A 15,029-nucleotide genomic window follows, 5' to 3' on the forward strand; every position below is an offset into this window, starting at 1 on the left:
ATTTTATTTTCCTTTGTTTCGCCTGTCTGTGAAATGTAACACCGATGAGTCATTGTTTACACAGCTGGGTGACCTTGAACACAGCTGGAGTCCGATTTCCCGGGACATTCTCATAGACATCGCGGGAGGACAAGGGTTTAAAGTAGGGTGACTTCAATCTGGCGGTATATTTTTAAATATTTTAAAAAAATTATAATTTTTATTGCGATTTCCGACCCCCCCTAATTAATTAAACTTCTATATAATAAAATCTATTAATTAAAAAAATTAAAAAACTATCGGAAGTCGTTTTTGACATCAGAAAGCAGCTTTAAATAACTTTACCGAAGGAAAATCGGTGCGCTACAACTTTAGAATGATAAATTAATTTTGATAAAAAACTCCCATTAAAAAAACATTAAGCCTTAATCGAGCCTTATCAAAGGCTCATTAAAATCGCGATAAAATTTTTTCGCGTGCGCAAAAAATTCTGAAAAAATTTGGGGACCTAAAAAACATTCCAAAAATTCAAAAAAAAATAATTTTTTCAAAAGTGGCCTTAACGACGTAAGGCTATAAAACTTGCTCGAGTCACACTCGAGCGCGGCTCAGAAGGGGTTAAGATAAAAGTATCATAATTAAATGCCCTAAATAATAAATTAAAATACTAAAACAATAAATAAAATACATAAATATGGTATAATAAAACAAAAATTGCATTTACTGTACTTTAGGAGGAATGATGACATCCCATTTCTTAAGGACATTATACAGCTTGCTTGGCTTCTCACAAATAATCCTCATTTTAATTGTAAAAAACAATTACTTTTTACAGTTAAAATGAAATGGTCTATTGCTAATATTTTTTATGTCCTATTGATAGTTGATAAGTAATTTAGATATTTCAATTTATCCAGAATAGATTTTTATGTCTAAACATTTCAAAACTAAGTAATAAATATGCTAAAAAATATTGGTGGAAACACCACTGTAACACATTACTTTGAACTAGACCAGGCCTGGCAAACCCAAATTGTTTCGTGGGCGACTTTGATCACACATAATATTACAGTAGGCCACAATTTAGGAAAACATGCTTTTAAAAAAGTAAAACAAATACAGAATGAATAAGATTTTATTGTTATACCAAGAGTTCGTACTCGCACTTGCGCATTATAACAATGACACATGCAAATTTTCATTTATTTAATTGTTTTGGTATACACATAATGGAAAACAAAAGTTTTAATAGATATATAATATCGCTTAGCGGGCCACACAATTTAACGTGACGGGCCACGGGTTGGCCAGGCCTGAACTAGACCAGCAGGAAGGGTTTAATGCCTTGAATTCTATGTGAGAGAATATGATTATTTTTTATTAATCGCATCATTAATAAAATCCTTGACTTGAGTTTAATAAAAACTTAAGAAATATAATGTTAGATTATATATTCTGACTAATAATTTAACAAATAAGAGTAGAATATGTTGTTAAACTTGCTTATCAGCACTGATATTGCCACTTGCTGTTAAGTTTTGCAATGAGTCAATACTAAGTATACCATAACTACTAAACTGAGATATTACAGAAAACTATGGTACCTCATACATGCTAAAATACTGCACAATCTATAGCATTAAATGATGACCAATGTGTTGTAAGATCTGTAATACAGTAAAGTGTGTGAATAAAGATGATATTTTTTAACTTAAAATTATGAATAATACATACCATAATATAACAAATTATATAAGTCCATATTTTAATATTCAATTTAACTTAAATATCTGTTTCAGTTTTCTCATGTTTTTTCTCACACTGCTATATTTTTTTACATCTGATAACAGTACCACTATATTATCATTTTCTCTCTTCATAATCATATTCCTTTCTGTTTAGTCACAGTTGTGCATTTACTGGCCATAAACTTTTAAAATAACTTTAGTTTTCATACTAGTAATAATTATTGTATTTTCCGGTGTATAAGACAACTTTTTAACCCAGGAAAATCTTTTCAAAAGTTGGGTCATCTTATACACCAGGTGTAGTCATTTATGGCGAGTATATCCCAAACTCTATATTTTAACTGTAAAAGTCGGGGGTCGTCTTATACGCTGGAAAGTATGGTATGTACAGTCTGGTCTAATGAAGTACGCACCTGCGTATAATCGATAAACGCAGTCGTAACTTATCGCTTGCATTTTCAGGACACGCCACCTGTTATCCTAGAGTTTTGAGATGTACCCTTCCGATCCGTGATGAAATAGGGATGAGGCAGTTGCTCAAGATGGGCATTTAAGCGGTGTCACCTGACTGTTTTAATCGACAAAACTAATCGATGATAACTTTTTTATCCCCGCTTATATAGCGTGAGATCTTTAAGTGGAAAGTTATGGTAATCATTTATAAAAATTTACGATTATATCTTTTATTTCAATCAGTTTTTCCCTTTCAACGTCTTTTTATATTTATTTTATTGTAATTTGATTCGAAAAAGGAAATAAATAAACATATCAGCTTTCACTTAGCTCAACTTTCAGGGACCAACGGCGGTTTCGTTTGTAATTGGAGAAGAAAGTGTTTTCTTTCACGGTTAGTGTAGAATTTATTATTTTAGCCGTCATCCATCCCATTGCCATTATAAACAAGCTGTTAATCGTAAATAAAAGATCCGGCTTCCGTTCCGATGTCATTGGTGCTATCTATCCCTTTAAATGTTTTCTCTTCTTCTGTATGTTCAACTATTAATTTTCCAATACTTTTTAATATTGCACGAGACATCTTCATAATTTCAGCTAATAAATCCAATATTGCTCTCTGAACGATGTTTATGTCCATTTTGTCGTCTGCTTTTTGTTTGTCTTTTTTCCCGTTAAGTATCGCCTCTCGTTTCCCTGTAAAACAACTAAGTCTTGCAAGAAAGTCGAAGTTCTCTAATAAATTTATAAATTTCTAATAATCATATTAATTAATTTTTAACTTCGACTTTCTTGCAAGACTTAGTTGTTTTACAGGGAAACGAGAGGCGACACTTAACGGGAAAAAAGACAAACAAAAAGCAGACGACAAAATGGACATAAACATCGTTCAGAGAGCAATATTGGATTTATTAGCTGAAATTATGAAGATGTCTCGTGCAATATTAAAAAGTATTGGAAAATTAATAGTTGAACATACAGAAGAAGAGAAAACATTTAAAGGGATAGATAGCACCAATGACATCGGAACGGAAGCCGGATCTTTTATTTACGATTAACAGCTTGTTTATAATGGCAATGGGATGGATGACGGCTAAAATAATAAATTCTACACTAACCGTGAAAGAAAACACTTTCTTCTCCAATTACAAACGAAACCGCCGTTGGTCCCTGAAAGTTGAGCTAAGTGAAAGCTGATATGTTTATTTATTTCCTTTTTCGAATCAAATTACAATAAAATAAATATAAAAAGACGTTGAAAGGGAAAAACTGATTGAAATAAAAGATATAATCGTAAATTTTTATAAATGATTACCGTAACTTTCCACTTAAAAATCTCACGCTATATAAGCGGGGATAAAAAAGTTATCATCGATTAGTTTTGTCGATTAAAACAGTCAGGTGACACCGCTTAAATGCCCATCTTGAGCAACTGCCTCATCCCTATTTCATCACGGATCGGAAGGGTCCATCTCAAAACTCTATGATAACAGGTGGCGTGTCCTGAAAATGCAAGCGATAAGTTACGACTGCGTTTATCGATTATACGCAGGTGCGTACTTCATTAGACCTGACTCAAGCATTTTTAAATGTAAAATCCAGAAAATTGATTCTACAACATGAAAGTAGATGGTCATTGATGAAAAGATATTGTGCTTTATTATTTTTATTTCTGGTCTTTAGAATCTAGATATCGTGTAGCAAGCATTTTGCTAAATTACTCTCAATGCCATAAAAATTAGCACACCAAGGAGTTGTCAGAATCAAACAAAATTGTACATGTGTAAGGGTAACAGTGATATAAGTAAGTGAATACAAAATGAAAGCAAAAGGATCAAGTGTTGCAAGAAAAACTACAAGTGAAAGGATATTCTAGTACCCTGTAGGACCATCTCTAGCATGAATACACATTATGATACAGAGGGCATGGAGGCATACAGGTGCCATATGGTGTCCTGAGGCATTTCAATCCATGGTTGCTGCAAGCAGTCTTCTAGTTAGGCCAAACTCCTAGGCTGTCCAACTTAGCATTCTAGGTGTTCCCAGACACGTTCATTCAGTGACAAATTGGGTCCAGAGAAGTGAGGTAATGTGATAGATGCAGTCCCATGACACCGTTGCCATGTGTGGTTGAGCATTGCCCTATTGGAAAATGGCTCTTGGGAGTCCTTCAGTGAGAGGTAACACATGTGTCTGCAGGATATCAGTAACATACTGCTGGGCTGTCATGGTTGCTTGCATCACTATCAGAAGTAGCCAACTGTTATATGTTATGGTACCCCAGACTATCATATGTATGGTTTGAAGTGGCACACCGGCTGTGGGGCCAGTGTTCCACTTCAAACCATAGACAGGATTGATGCATTCACCACTGGGCCTCTAGACATGGCCGTTGTCAGTGCCCAAATTGAATCTGGATTCGTCACTGTAGATGATCTGGTTCCATTCCATTGTGGTCCACACCCATCAAGAGGGACACTGCTTCGAATGGAGGCAATAGTGGGTGGTGTCAATGGCAGCACATATAATGGTTGCCACAATACCAAATGTTCCTCACACAGGGACAGACACAGGTGCCCATAATGATGGTGCCATTCGTGTCTGGATAGTGGATGACGACACAATCAGCTACTTGTATGCTTTTTGGAAGACCAGGTTGTCCTCTCGGCTAGTAGTCTGCCAAGGGCATCCCAAGCCGAGACACCATGTGAGCTCTCTCTCTTTCTTTCTCTCTTATCCACTGGTCACAACACCTGCTCACGCTGTTGTCAGAACTGCTTGGGTGGCGTACTATTTGGCCAATTGACCATCCAGCTTCTTGCAACTCGATGACCCTCTTGTTCATATGGTCTTTGATTGCAACATAAATGCATCTCTAGTGATACAGCATTCCTCTGCAACAGGTAAACTACAGAAAGAATTGTGCTTTTTTTTTATAGGTTGTGGTGAAAGAACTTTAATGACCTCTGCTGGCATTATGCAGTGTAACTAATCATTTAACATCTAACACCATATCTACTTGAGACTTATCTGCATGCCAAGTTTTGCAATAATACAACTCCTCCTCCTTGGTATGCCAGTTTTTATGGCAATGAGTTTATATTTCACAGTTAATGTTATATATTATTCAGTGAATGTTTTTTTAATGAAGGAAATGATATTGGGACAATGCAGAAATATTATCAAAGAATCTCTTGCAGCTCAGGAACCATAGATTACTGATCCCTGGTTAATATTTAAAGCATAGTTTTGTATGGAATTTGTAAAAATAATTAATATATATTACTAAATAAATAAATTAGTAACTTAGTAGAATAATTAGTTTATTTTTGTGTTAAGTAAATTAACTTAATATTTGAATAGTATTTGAGACTTTTTTAATGAATTTGTTAACTGCATTTATTAGAGACGAAAGAGTATTTGAAGAGCCCACCAGGAGACCACACCAATTGCAACCATTATCACCAGATGACGGAAACAGTAAAAACAAAGTATTGAAATTTTAACCGTACTATATTATCCCATAGTTATTTTCCATGTAAAATTTGACATAATTTATGAAATTTCACAAATTATAATGAATGAAAGTAAAGTTCACTTCACTCCAGCACTTAGAAATATTTATTAATATCACAAATTATAATATAGTGTCTTCTCACATTTTTACTTTGAATGTATTATGATTGATTTATTTTATTTTTAACTTTTGGTAAGTGCAATACCACAAGCTAATTTATACAGTGAGCACCTTGCACTTGCCTCAACAATAAAATTCATTAAAATTTGACAAATGATAATCCATTTCAGAAACCAAAAAGTAAGGTCTCTGACTAGCAATCTCACAAAAAAGAAATATTTTTTAACAAAAAATGCTGTAACAAGCTCCAAAGTATTTTTATATGGTTAAGACATTTGTCATGAGGCATGTTTGTCAAGGCACTTCACTGTTGATTGAAACTCGCATTTAGAAATTTTCTGAATAAACTTTGTGAGAATTTCTAGTTTATATACATTACATATCTTGTGTTCAATGTATTACTGTCTGTGCTGTGTGAAATAAAACATCTACAATTAATTACATTTATGCAATCAGATGATTGTCATTAGCATCATAAAAATGTTTGTTAAAATAATAAAATGAACTATTTAAATATTTCCAAAGTTGAAGTGTGAACACGTATGAAAGTTTAGAACAGTTGAAGTAGTCATTAATCATTTTGAATTACTTAATAAGAATATTAGTGTGTTAGTGATATTTGACAGAAAAAACTTAGATCATTTGATGCTATGCATTGCATAAATATTTATGCATGTATTGCATGTATTTTTAAAACTGCAGAAAACCTTAAGTTAAATTTGTGTTCATAGAACAAAGAATTGCTAAAATTCTTTGTGCTGATTTGACGTTATTGAGTGAAATTAAACAAATTCTTATGAAACTTTGTTTTCTATCAATATTATGTGAAAATAATTACTAAATGGAAAAAAACATTTATTATAAAGTGAAGAGAGAAAGTGTCACAAACACTAGTCTAACTCAAAAATAGTCAATCTCAGATATTTTTATATGTATAAAATTTTAAATATTAGAGATATGATTATAAAAAAACATTTTCTTTATTTAAATGTTTATTTTTACTATGTAATTTGTTTGCTTAATCAGAATTTTAATAACTCAAAAATATCCTGAAAAGTAGGATACATGGATTTTCAATGTATTATAATAATAAGTAATAAAATGTCAGTAAGAATATGATCCATTAAATTCAATTGAAACAAAAGTTAAAAGCATATTCAGATATGATGCTTTTGCTTTTATAAGAACAAAAATATCTGACATACACACAGCAACAACTATTGAAATTGCATCACCTGTAAAATTTTATACAAATGTATTTACTTTATAAATTAAAGTATTACTTTGTTGCAGACCTGCAAGAAACTGTAAAGATTGCATTATCCGTGACATCACAAACACAAGAATGCTTTTTATTGGCAGACGAAATTTATTGTAGCAATGTTTTCAGTAGTTGCATCTTCCATTAGTATAAAAATTCTGTAACATCCTCTCTTCCTAGACCCAGAAATGTCCTAATGGTACGGATGCTACACAAACAAAAGTAGAGGATCAGTCGATAGTTTGTCCCTGAACTTGATACAGGAACCAATGCAAAGTGATTATGTTTGTCAATCCATCTTCAGTCTATAAACAATAACAATTTTATTGCTTATAGACTGAAGAGGGATCAGTGAAACACTGATTCAAAATGCATTTAAATAAAATTTCTGAGAATAAAATAGTTTCCTGAGTAATTCTTGAACTTGGGTGAACGTCAGATTCAAGAGACATAACATTTCAATTTATTTGTTCAAAAACTCATTTTAAGGGATTATAAAAGTGAATGATTATATCAGGCAAATATTGCTGATTTTGTACTAAACAAAAATTTAATTAATTAAATTTTTAAAAACAAATGTTCCATAATACTAAATCTCTGACAGCTCTTTTATTGATCAGTGCATAATTGCATAAAAATATATTTAAAACATTAATTTTAGTTGATTAGTCGTAGTAAAATTACTGAATATTTTTTTTATTTTCAGTGTACGAAAAGAAAGGTAAAGAGTTCGAGAGAAGATTAACCTTTCCTTCAGTATATAAAAATAAAATTTAAGATGTATTTTTTTAATATAGACATTTTAGCATGTGTTGTGTTAAGTTAAAAACAAAAAAATTTAATGCATGGATTGTTCGTTTTAAAATAGTCTTGTATAATTACAAAGAAACTTTTTGTTCTCTATGTATTCTATTTGAAATATTCATAAAATTTTACATTTTTTGTAACATGATTAATATACAGAGTTCTTTCTTTGAATGTGCACTGGATATTTATAATTTTTAATTTATAGACATCAAAGCACATACCAAATTTTTCCATTGTTTTAACTTTTTATAATTATAGAATTTTATATCATTGTTTTTATACATTGCATAATGTTAGTTAATATCCACATTTGATCTATAAAACAATTACCAGTTTTAATTGTGGAAGTTGTCAAATGATGACATGATAATATATAACTTAGTTCAAGTCTGTTTTGCTCTTCTTGTTTGAGCTTCATTTACCTGAGTTGTCTAAACTTATAAAGTGTTTAGAATATTCATAATTTACTGTACATGAGTGAATTTCATTGTATATTGCATAAGTTTGCCCAAAGCAGCTAAGATGTATATACTCCATTCCAAAGAACTCAAGGTTAAGTCTGAGTTGGGTTATTAGAAATTTTAAAAATAAAATCAATTTAAAAAATAAATTAAAAATTTTAAATGAAACATTTTGTTCTTTTCCAAGCGGGCAAGCTATCTTCTGGGCATTTCCTCTCTTACCACTCTAGTTCTATATACTAGTGTTCTGGAAAGCGAGAGTTATAGATTCTTTCTCATTCTTATAAAATGTCTCACATTTTCTAATATTGTTGGCTGTGTTTTTATTTTTGTTACTTTTGTAGTTCTATTTTTAATTTCCTAATTTTTTGTCATTCATATTTGACATTTCCTGCTACTTATAGTTTGTTCTTTTACAAAGTTGCTTTGTTAGTTATCATATTTCCTGTTCTGACTATTCCTAAAACTGTTTTTATACATTCTATAACTTCTCTGCTTATCAAATTTTAAAAATTGACTCTAGCTTTGTTTCTGATTTTTCAACTTTCTCTTTTAACCTATCATTTTCATCCCGGTCCGTTCACCCCATTGCAGGCTTGGCAGAACTCTCTCCGTGGAGAGTTCACCCACAATCAAGGCCCACGTCATTTCTGCACTGAGTGACCCGTTTCGTGTTCGTCGGTGTTCGACTAGACTTGCAATGAATTTTAATAAGTATTAATGCGTTAAAAAATCTTTTCCTAGGTTAATTTTGTGTAGATTTAGTAAGAAACTTGGGTGCAGATTTATGATAATTAAACGGGATATTTTTGACATCGAACTAATAGCCATACAAAGTACGACACTTTTTTCACTTGTCTAAGTAAGAAAATTGGATCCGAATTATAAAAGAAAGCTTCTAGATCGCCTTAAATTTAAATTTATTCAGTAACTAGACACGAAAAATAGCAACGGTTGATAAATCGCATCTTTTCCTGGTACGAATTATTTTATCATAGACAAAGCGTACAAATAAAAAGGTCAAAATGTCAGAAACTAAGGATACGCTAGTATTGTTTCTAGTCATCCTCGCCCGTCTATTCACTACACATAAATTAAGAAAGTGACCGCATCCCGGTGCCGATAGCGACAGCTGTTACAACCATTCGTCACGGTTGCGAGATGACGACGTCTCCTTCCACCCTACCTAGTGACGAAAGACATCCTCATCCTCGTATCGTCGACGTCCGTATGTAAACAATGTTTGCAAACCGGGCGAGTGGACGGGCAATCTACATTTTTAAAACGCGAGAAAGTGGTGAGTGAGTGATGGATGTATGGACGCGAGTGAGATTTCCCCTCGCTACAATCAATCGTGACTGACTGACGTAAATGTATCGCAAAGAAGCTGCTATTATCACATACAAACAGTATACTAATTAGTGTTATACGTAGGGTGCACGATATAATAATGTATTCTAGAGGAGCGGCATTTTCGTAACTCCTTATACGTCATGAAAATACACGGAATAGGCCTGTTTGCCGGAATCTGTGTAAGTCGAATATAATAAATTCGGTTGTAACGTATTAGACATTGGCAAATTTACAGAATTTTCTGCATTCTATATTATCTTTGCCTTGTATTTTTCGTTGTTTTTGCTTTACGTATTGCGCTTTGTTCCTCTTCCCGTTGCAAAGACGGATTCATTTCCCTGTCTAATAAGAATGTTTCCGATTCAAGTTATATAAAATGTCTTAAAAATGATTTGTTTTATTACAGAAATATGTAATAGAGCACGCGTATGCGAAAGCGTATTTGTTGAAGAATTTCCCATTTCGAATAGTTTCCACTAATAGGTATGGGTCATATTTTTCATTATCCCAATGACATTTTTTTTAACTGAAAGAAGCGACCGCTTCTAATAAAAAAGATTTCTTATGGATTTTGACAAAATTTAATTTTTAATTAGTGCAGGATATGTAGCTAAGGTCATTCCTTCTCTCGTAGGTTCCGGTTCGAGCTTTCATCGAATGTTTAGATTTTATTTATTTTTCACGGCATTGCGACTCGTGGTCGATCTGCCGAGGGAAAATGCCTCCCGGCAGCACTTTCTACCGGCCCAAACGAAGAAAGTCCGGAATACTCCAGTGACAAACCCGTTGGCCAAGCGAAGATCCACGACCTAACTAGTGTTCGTTAGTTCGGTTTGGTCCACTGGATCTTATGGTTGGTATTCGGATCTTCAGAAATTTCGCTGTTAGGATTGAAGCATCGAGTTAAACCAATGTAGTTTATAAATTATACCTAACGAAGGAAGGGAAAAAAGCGTATAACGTCTCAACGGGTAGATTGCTGCCACTCGAAAATTTCAAACTAAATGGGGATATTTATAGTTCGAAATTTTCACAGGCGTGTCGATCCCAATATATTGGACCCCCCTCTTTGTTTTCGGGAAGTCTCGTTGTGGCCTGGCCGAATTTATTTTGGACTTGCAAAAAAGAACCTCTTAGTGTCCACAGAATGGAAATGAATCGAAATTTTAAAAAAGTGAAATGGGTGTTTACGCTTTTAACTCTCCGCCCTGTGTGCACTACGGGGACCTCTTTTAGCAAGCCCGTTACGGGTTCGGGCAGGCCCGCAGTGGGGCGATCGGTGGTGAAGGACGGGGTCCGAGAGATCCGAACGGACCACCACCAAAAAAATTCTGGGGGATTTTTTCGAACCCGTGCTCCCCGGAGCGGTCGAGTGGTCAAAGTGGGATGCCACTTTGACCACTCGACCGTCCGGCCATTATTATTTATCCAAAAGGACTCCAAATAACAACAGTCTTCTCGCTATTTTTGTTTTGGAACACTAGTTTAAATGTATAGTTTATATATTTGTTTTTCTTTATTATTTTCATTCTCATTTGAGAAAATTATTTCTTACAAATTTAACTAATTATTTCAAAATATATTTTATCTAAATGATAATAAATAAGAGAGACTTTAGTTTTGTTTAAACAAACACGTTATAAGAATACGCGTTATTGCTTCTATGAACAGAAGAGAAAAGAGAAATTGACAATAGATAAAATGGACGATTCAGTTTGCTTTCGAGATAGTGGTCTATTTACTATACAGTACCCCGCTATCTACAGCAATGTCTATCGATAGTTATTTTAATTATTTGTATTAAGCCAGATCGATTTTTACAGTATTTTACATGAAATTACAACAACGATAATTAACGTATTCCGGGGCATATACGCGAATTTTCTCAAAAAAAGAAAATTCTGCAAAGTTGCCATCTCTCATAGGCTAATGGATTTCCCAAACAGCCTTCGGATAACGTTACATAGACTAACTCTCGAATGTAAGAAGCTAAGCCGCTTTTGCGTATATTCGTGTAAAATATTCTAATGGTAAATTACTTCTTTTCGACTCCTAAAAAATAAAAGCGCATTCTACGTTTACCTTTTTAAACCAGAATACAGTAGAACCTCGTAAACTCGGCCTAATGTGGACCGAAGGGTGGCCGAGTTTGTGAAAATGCCGGGTTATCGGGAATGGGGTTAAAAAAAATAAGTACGAGTGTTTCCTCAGAAAATACTGTACTGTACTTGTATGTATTGTTTACTTGAGAATATAACAGATAATAAACTGCCCAAATACCCTTAAACAAAGGAAAACTACGTACTTTATGAAGGCTACGTACTTTACTACATGAAAATGAAAATTAATGAATACACTGTGTACAGTAATTTACCTGATAAGACAGACCTCAGAAAAATACTTTATGAGAGCTTTTATACTTTTATAAAGTTTTCTATAATGAAAATTAATTAACTAAGGATTTTTTTGCCCTGCCAGGGTGTGGACGAGTTATCCGGAGTGCCGGGTTATCGAGGGCCGAGTTTTCGAGGTTCTACTGTACAAGAAAAATCGAATGGTAACGAGTACCAAAGGGGAGGAATGGCTGAAATACATCCAATACTTTTCCTAAATGTCTCGCGCAGAAACGGGGGTGCTGTAAAATACGGTAATATTCGACATAAAATGAAACGTTACCATCTTTTTAATTCCTTAACTATAAAGGAACGTAAAATTAATTCAGTTTTTGCAAATACAGTTTATAAAATTAAAAATTGCGGCCATTTTATATATATTTTAAAAGAAAAGGTTTATCGCGTGTTTGCAATCTTGCGAGATACGAACTTAATAAATGGCGATAGCTTAGCAACTTTTCTTTTAAAATGAAAATATGTGATTCGTGTCACTTAAACTATTAGTTATTAAATGATATCTAAAAGATAAACATTATATTTTATCTTATTAAGTGATAAGAAGCACGGACATTTCATCGTTGGTAAATACAATTCAAAATTATGTGCGCGCAATTAGAATATTGAAAGAGATCCGCCATTTTCAAGAGGTTCCTATCAAACCGCTTTCAAAATGGCGGCTCTCTTTCGATGTTCTAATTACGTACGGATAATTTTCGTAGGAGAATTTAATGTTGAAACGAGTGATACAATTTATGAATTGTATTTAAGAGAAGAATACTGAAGAAAATGTGGCTCGTAGGTTTTCATTTGCGCATATTTTAACGTAAAATTACGACTTAAGAACGAAAATGCCAAATTGTGTTCTCGAACAAATTCGCGTAGCAACATTTATATATCTTCGAATTGGGTTGTAAATTATTTAAAATTTGTAAGTACGGAAGTTAATTACGAATTGTTTCAGTTTAGCCTCGGTATTATAGGAAAATTACGTTCGCTTCCAGATATCTTAGTGTTTTTCGGTCGATTTACTGTATATAAATGAAAGTATTCTGAAGTTGAGAAATGATAAAAATAAAATCAAAAGTTCTGTTGCTTTTTTATTACAAGTATTGTTTTTTTAAGTGAGTAAATGATACCGTTCTAGATAAGTCGATAAGCCGCGCGACGATATTCGAGATACGTTTTAGAAAGTAAGTAAACAGATATAAATAGTCCGAGATTTTTCTACAATAATGCCTAAGATATGTCTTTTAATCAAATAAGTTTTTATTACAAAACTTAATCGTTCGAATTAGCGAATTTTTATATTATAACCAGCAACGCTTAAATTTGATTCTACCACCGGAGAAAGAAATCCTCTGGTGCTGGAAAAGACCAAAAATATTACATATAGAAGTGTTCTCGCTAATGCGGCCCTCAATTATTGCCATACCAATTTGATTGCCTTTGATCTTTCGTGAAAATGTTAGTCGTTTTCCTGTATAATGTTACATTTCGGCGGACCGTATATTTGGTCGCCGCCTCCAAAAACGAGCGTCACCGACCGCATCATTTATTGTCTTTAATAGATCTACACACGCTCGTTAATCCGATTCCATTCTGTATAAGAAGTGGCCGAATTAGCGAAACTCACGTTGAAAACAACACGCGCCATTTTAAAACTTCCCGGATTATATTCCTATTGAACGAAACGGTATATTCTCGAAATCGGATCATCGATATTTTCTGGTAAACGGTAAATCGAGTTAATAAGAGTTCTGCGAATTGCAGATACGCTATGTTGTTTTTTTTTACTCTTTTCGCCCTGTGAGACCTAAAGGGGCCTCTCGAGGTAGGCCCATTATGGGTTTGGCCAGGCCTACAATGGGGCGACTGGGTGGTGAGGGGCGGGGTCCGACATATCCGAACGGACCACCCCCAGAAAGATTCCTGGGGATTCTTCGACCCGTCCGGATTTGATCCCGGGTCCCCCAGAGCGGTGGGCTGCTGCCTCGACCGCTCGGCCATCCGGCCTTTGTACGCTACGTCGTAACTTTGTATTTAACGACGTTGTAACTAACGACACTCGTGAATCCGGGTCTTATTCTTCGAGAGGAACGAAGTATAACGAAATCAATTTTACCGTAAGTCAATCGATACGAACGAGAATGAAGTTCTCGAGGTATATTTCCGGTGACAAAAATCGCCGAGCTTCTAAATAAAGCCCAAAATACTTCGAAATGACATTGAAATGAATGTGAGCTATAAACACATTTAAGAAACATTAATAAAACTAGATAATTATTTATTCAATTTTTGGTGCCGACCAGATAACCGAGGCATTTAAGGCCCCGAGCTACAACTCTGGAAGACTCGGAATCGAATTTGGGTGAATTGAAAAACCCAGAAAATTTTTGAAAGTTGGACCCGGATCCGTCCCCTCCATCCGCTTTCTCTTTTGTCGGTCATTCTGAACCTACGATGGACCTTTTAGTGCAAAAACAATCAAAATTTTGTATATTTATAAAAAGGATAGCGCATTCGCAACAGTGCCGCGCTGTTTGGTAGATCGAAAGTTTTCGGAGTTTTGAATAGATCGAAATTCTTACGTCACGAAGAAAGTCTTATTTAACTCTTTTCGTCCCGCGGGCGCTAAGAAAGCCTTTTTTAATATTCCCGTGATAAGGTCGACCGGGCATACGGTTGGGCGGCCTGGTGGCGAAGGTCGGGATTCGATTCCGGTTCCCCCAGAGTGGTAACTACCACTTTAGCCACTCGGCCATCCGGCCGTCATTCGTGCTTCAGGCATTATTAAAAAAAAAAAAAAAAAAACATTTCGCAAATGTCAGAAGTGGTAAGCCCAGCAGGGGCCGAGCGGTTCCGTTCCCCGAATACTGATAATTCGTTCGTGTGTTCTGGTCGGGACGGACCGGACAAGTATTCCGGGTTTTCTTCGCG

At 34.3% G+C, this 15,029-nt stretch overlaps 1 protein-coding gene across 1 annotated transcript in view; it reads left to right on the plus strand.

The window, feature by feature from the left end:
• The window catches only part of LOC111617957 (TRAF-type zinc finger domain-containing protein 1-like), an 87,157-nt gene extending 79,127 nt beyond the window's left edge, over window positions 1-8,030 (plus strand). Inside the window, exons 14-15 of the mRNA XM_023359356.1 lie at window positions 5,587-5,671; window positions 7,785-8,030. Coding sequence (XP_023215124.1) covers window positions 5,587-5,671; window positions 7,785-7,823 — 124 coding nt within the window. The 3' untranslated portion in view covers window positions 7,824-8,030. The remainder of the gene's footprint in view (window positions 1-5,586; window positions 5,672-7,784) is intronic.
• Window positions 8,031-15,029: the final 6,999 nt, after the last annotated feature.

The sequence above is a fragment of the Centruroides sculpturatus genome, unplaced genomic scaffold, assembly GCF_000671375.1.
Source record: "Centruroides sculpturatus isolate CEXI.00-Female unplaced genomic scaffold, Cexi_2.0 scaffold218, whole genome shotgun sequence".
NCBI classification, from domain to species: Eukaryota; Metazoa; Arthropoda; class Arachnida; order Scorpiones; family Buthidae; genus Centruroides; species Centruroides sculpturatus.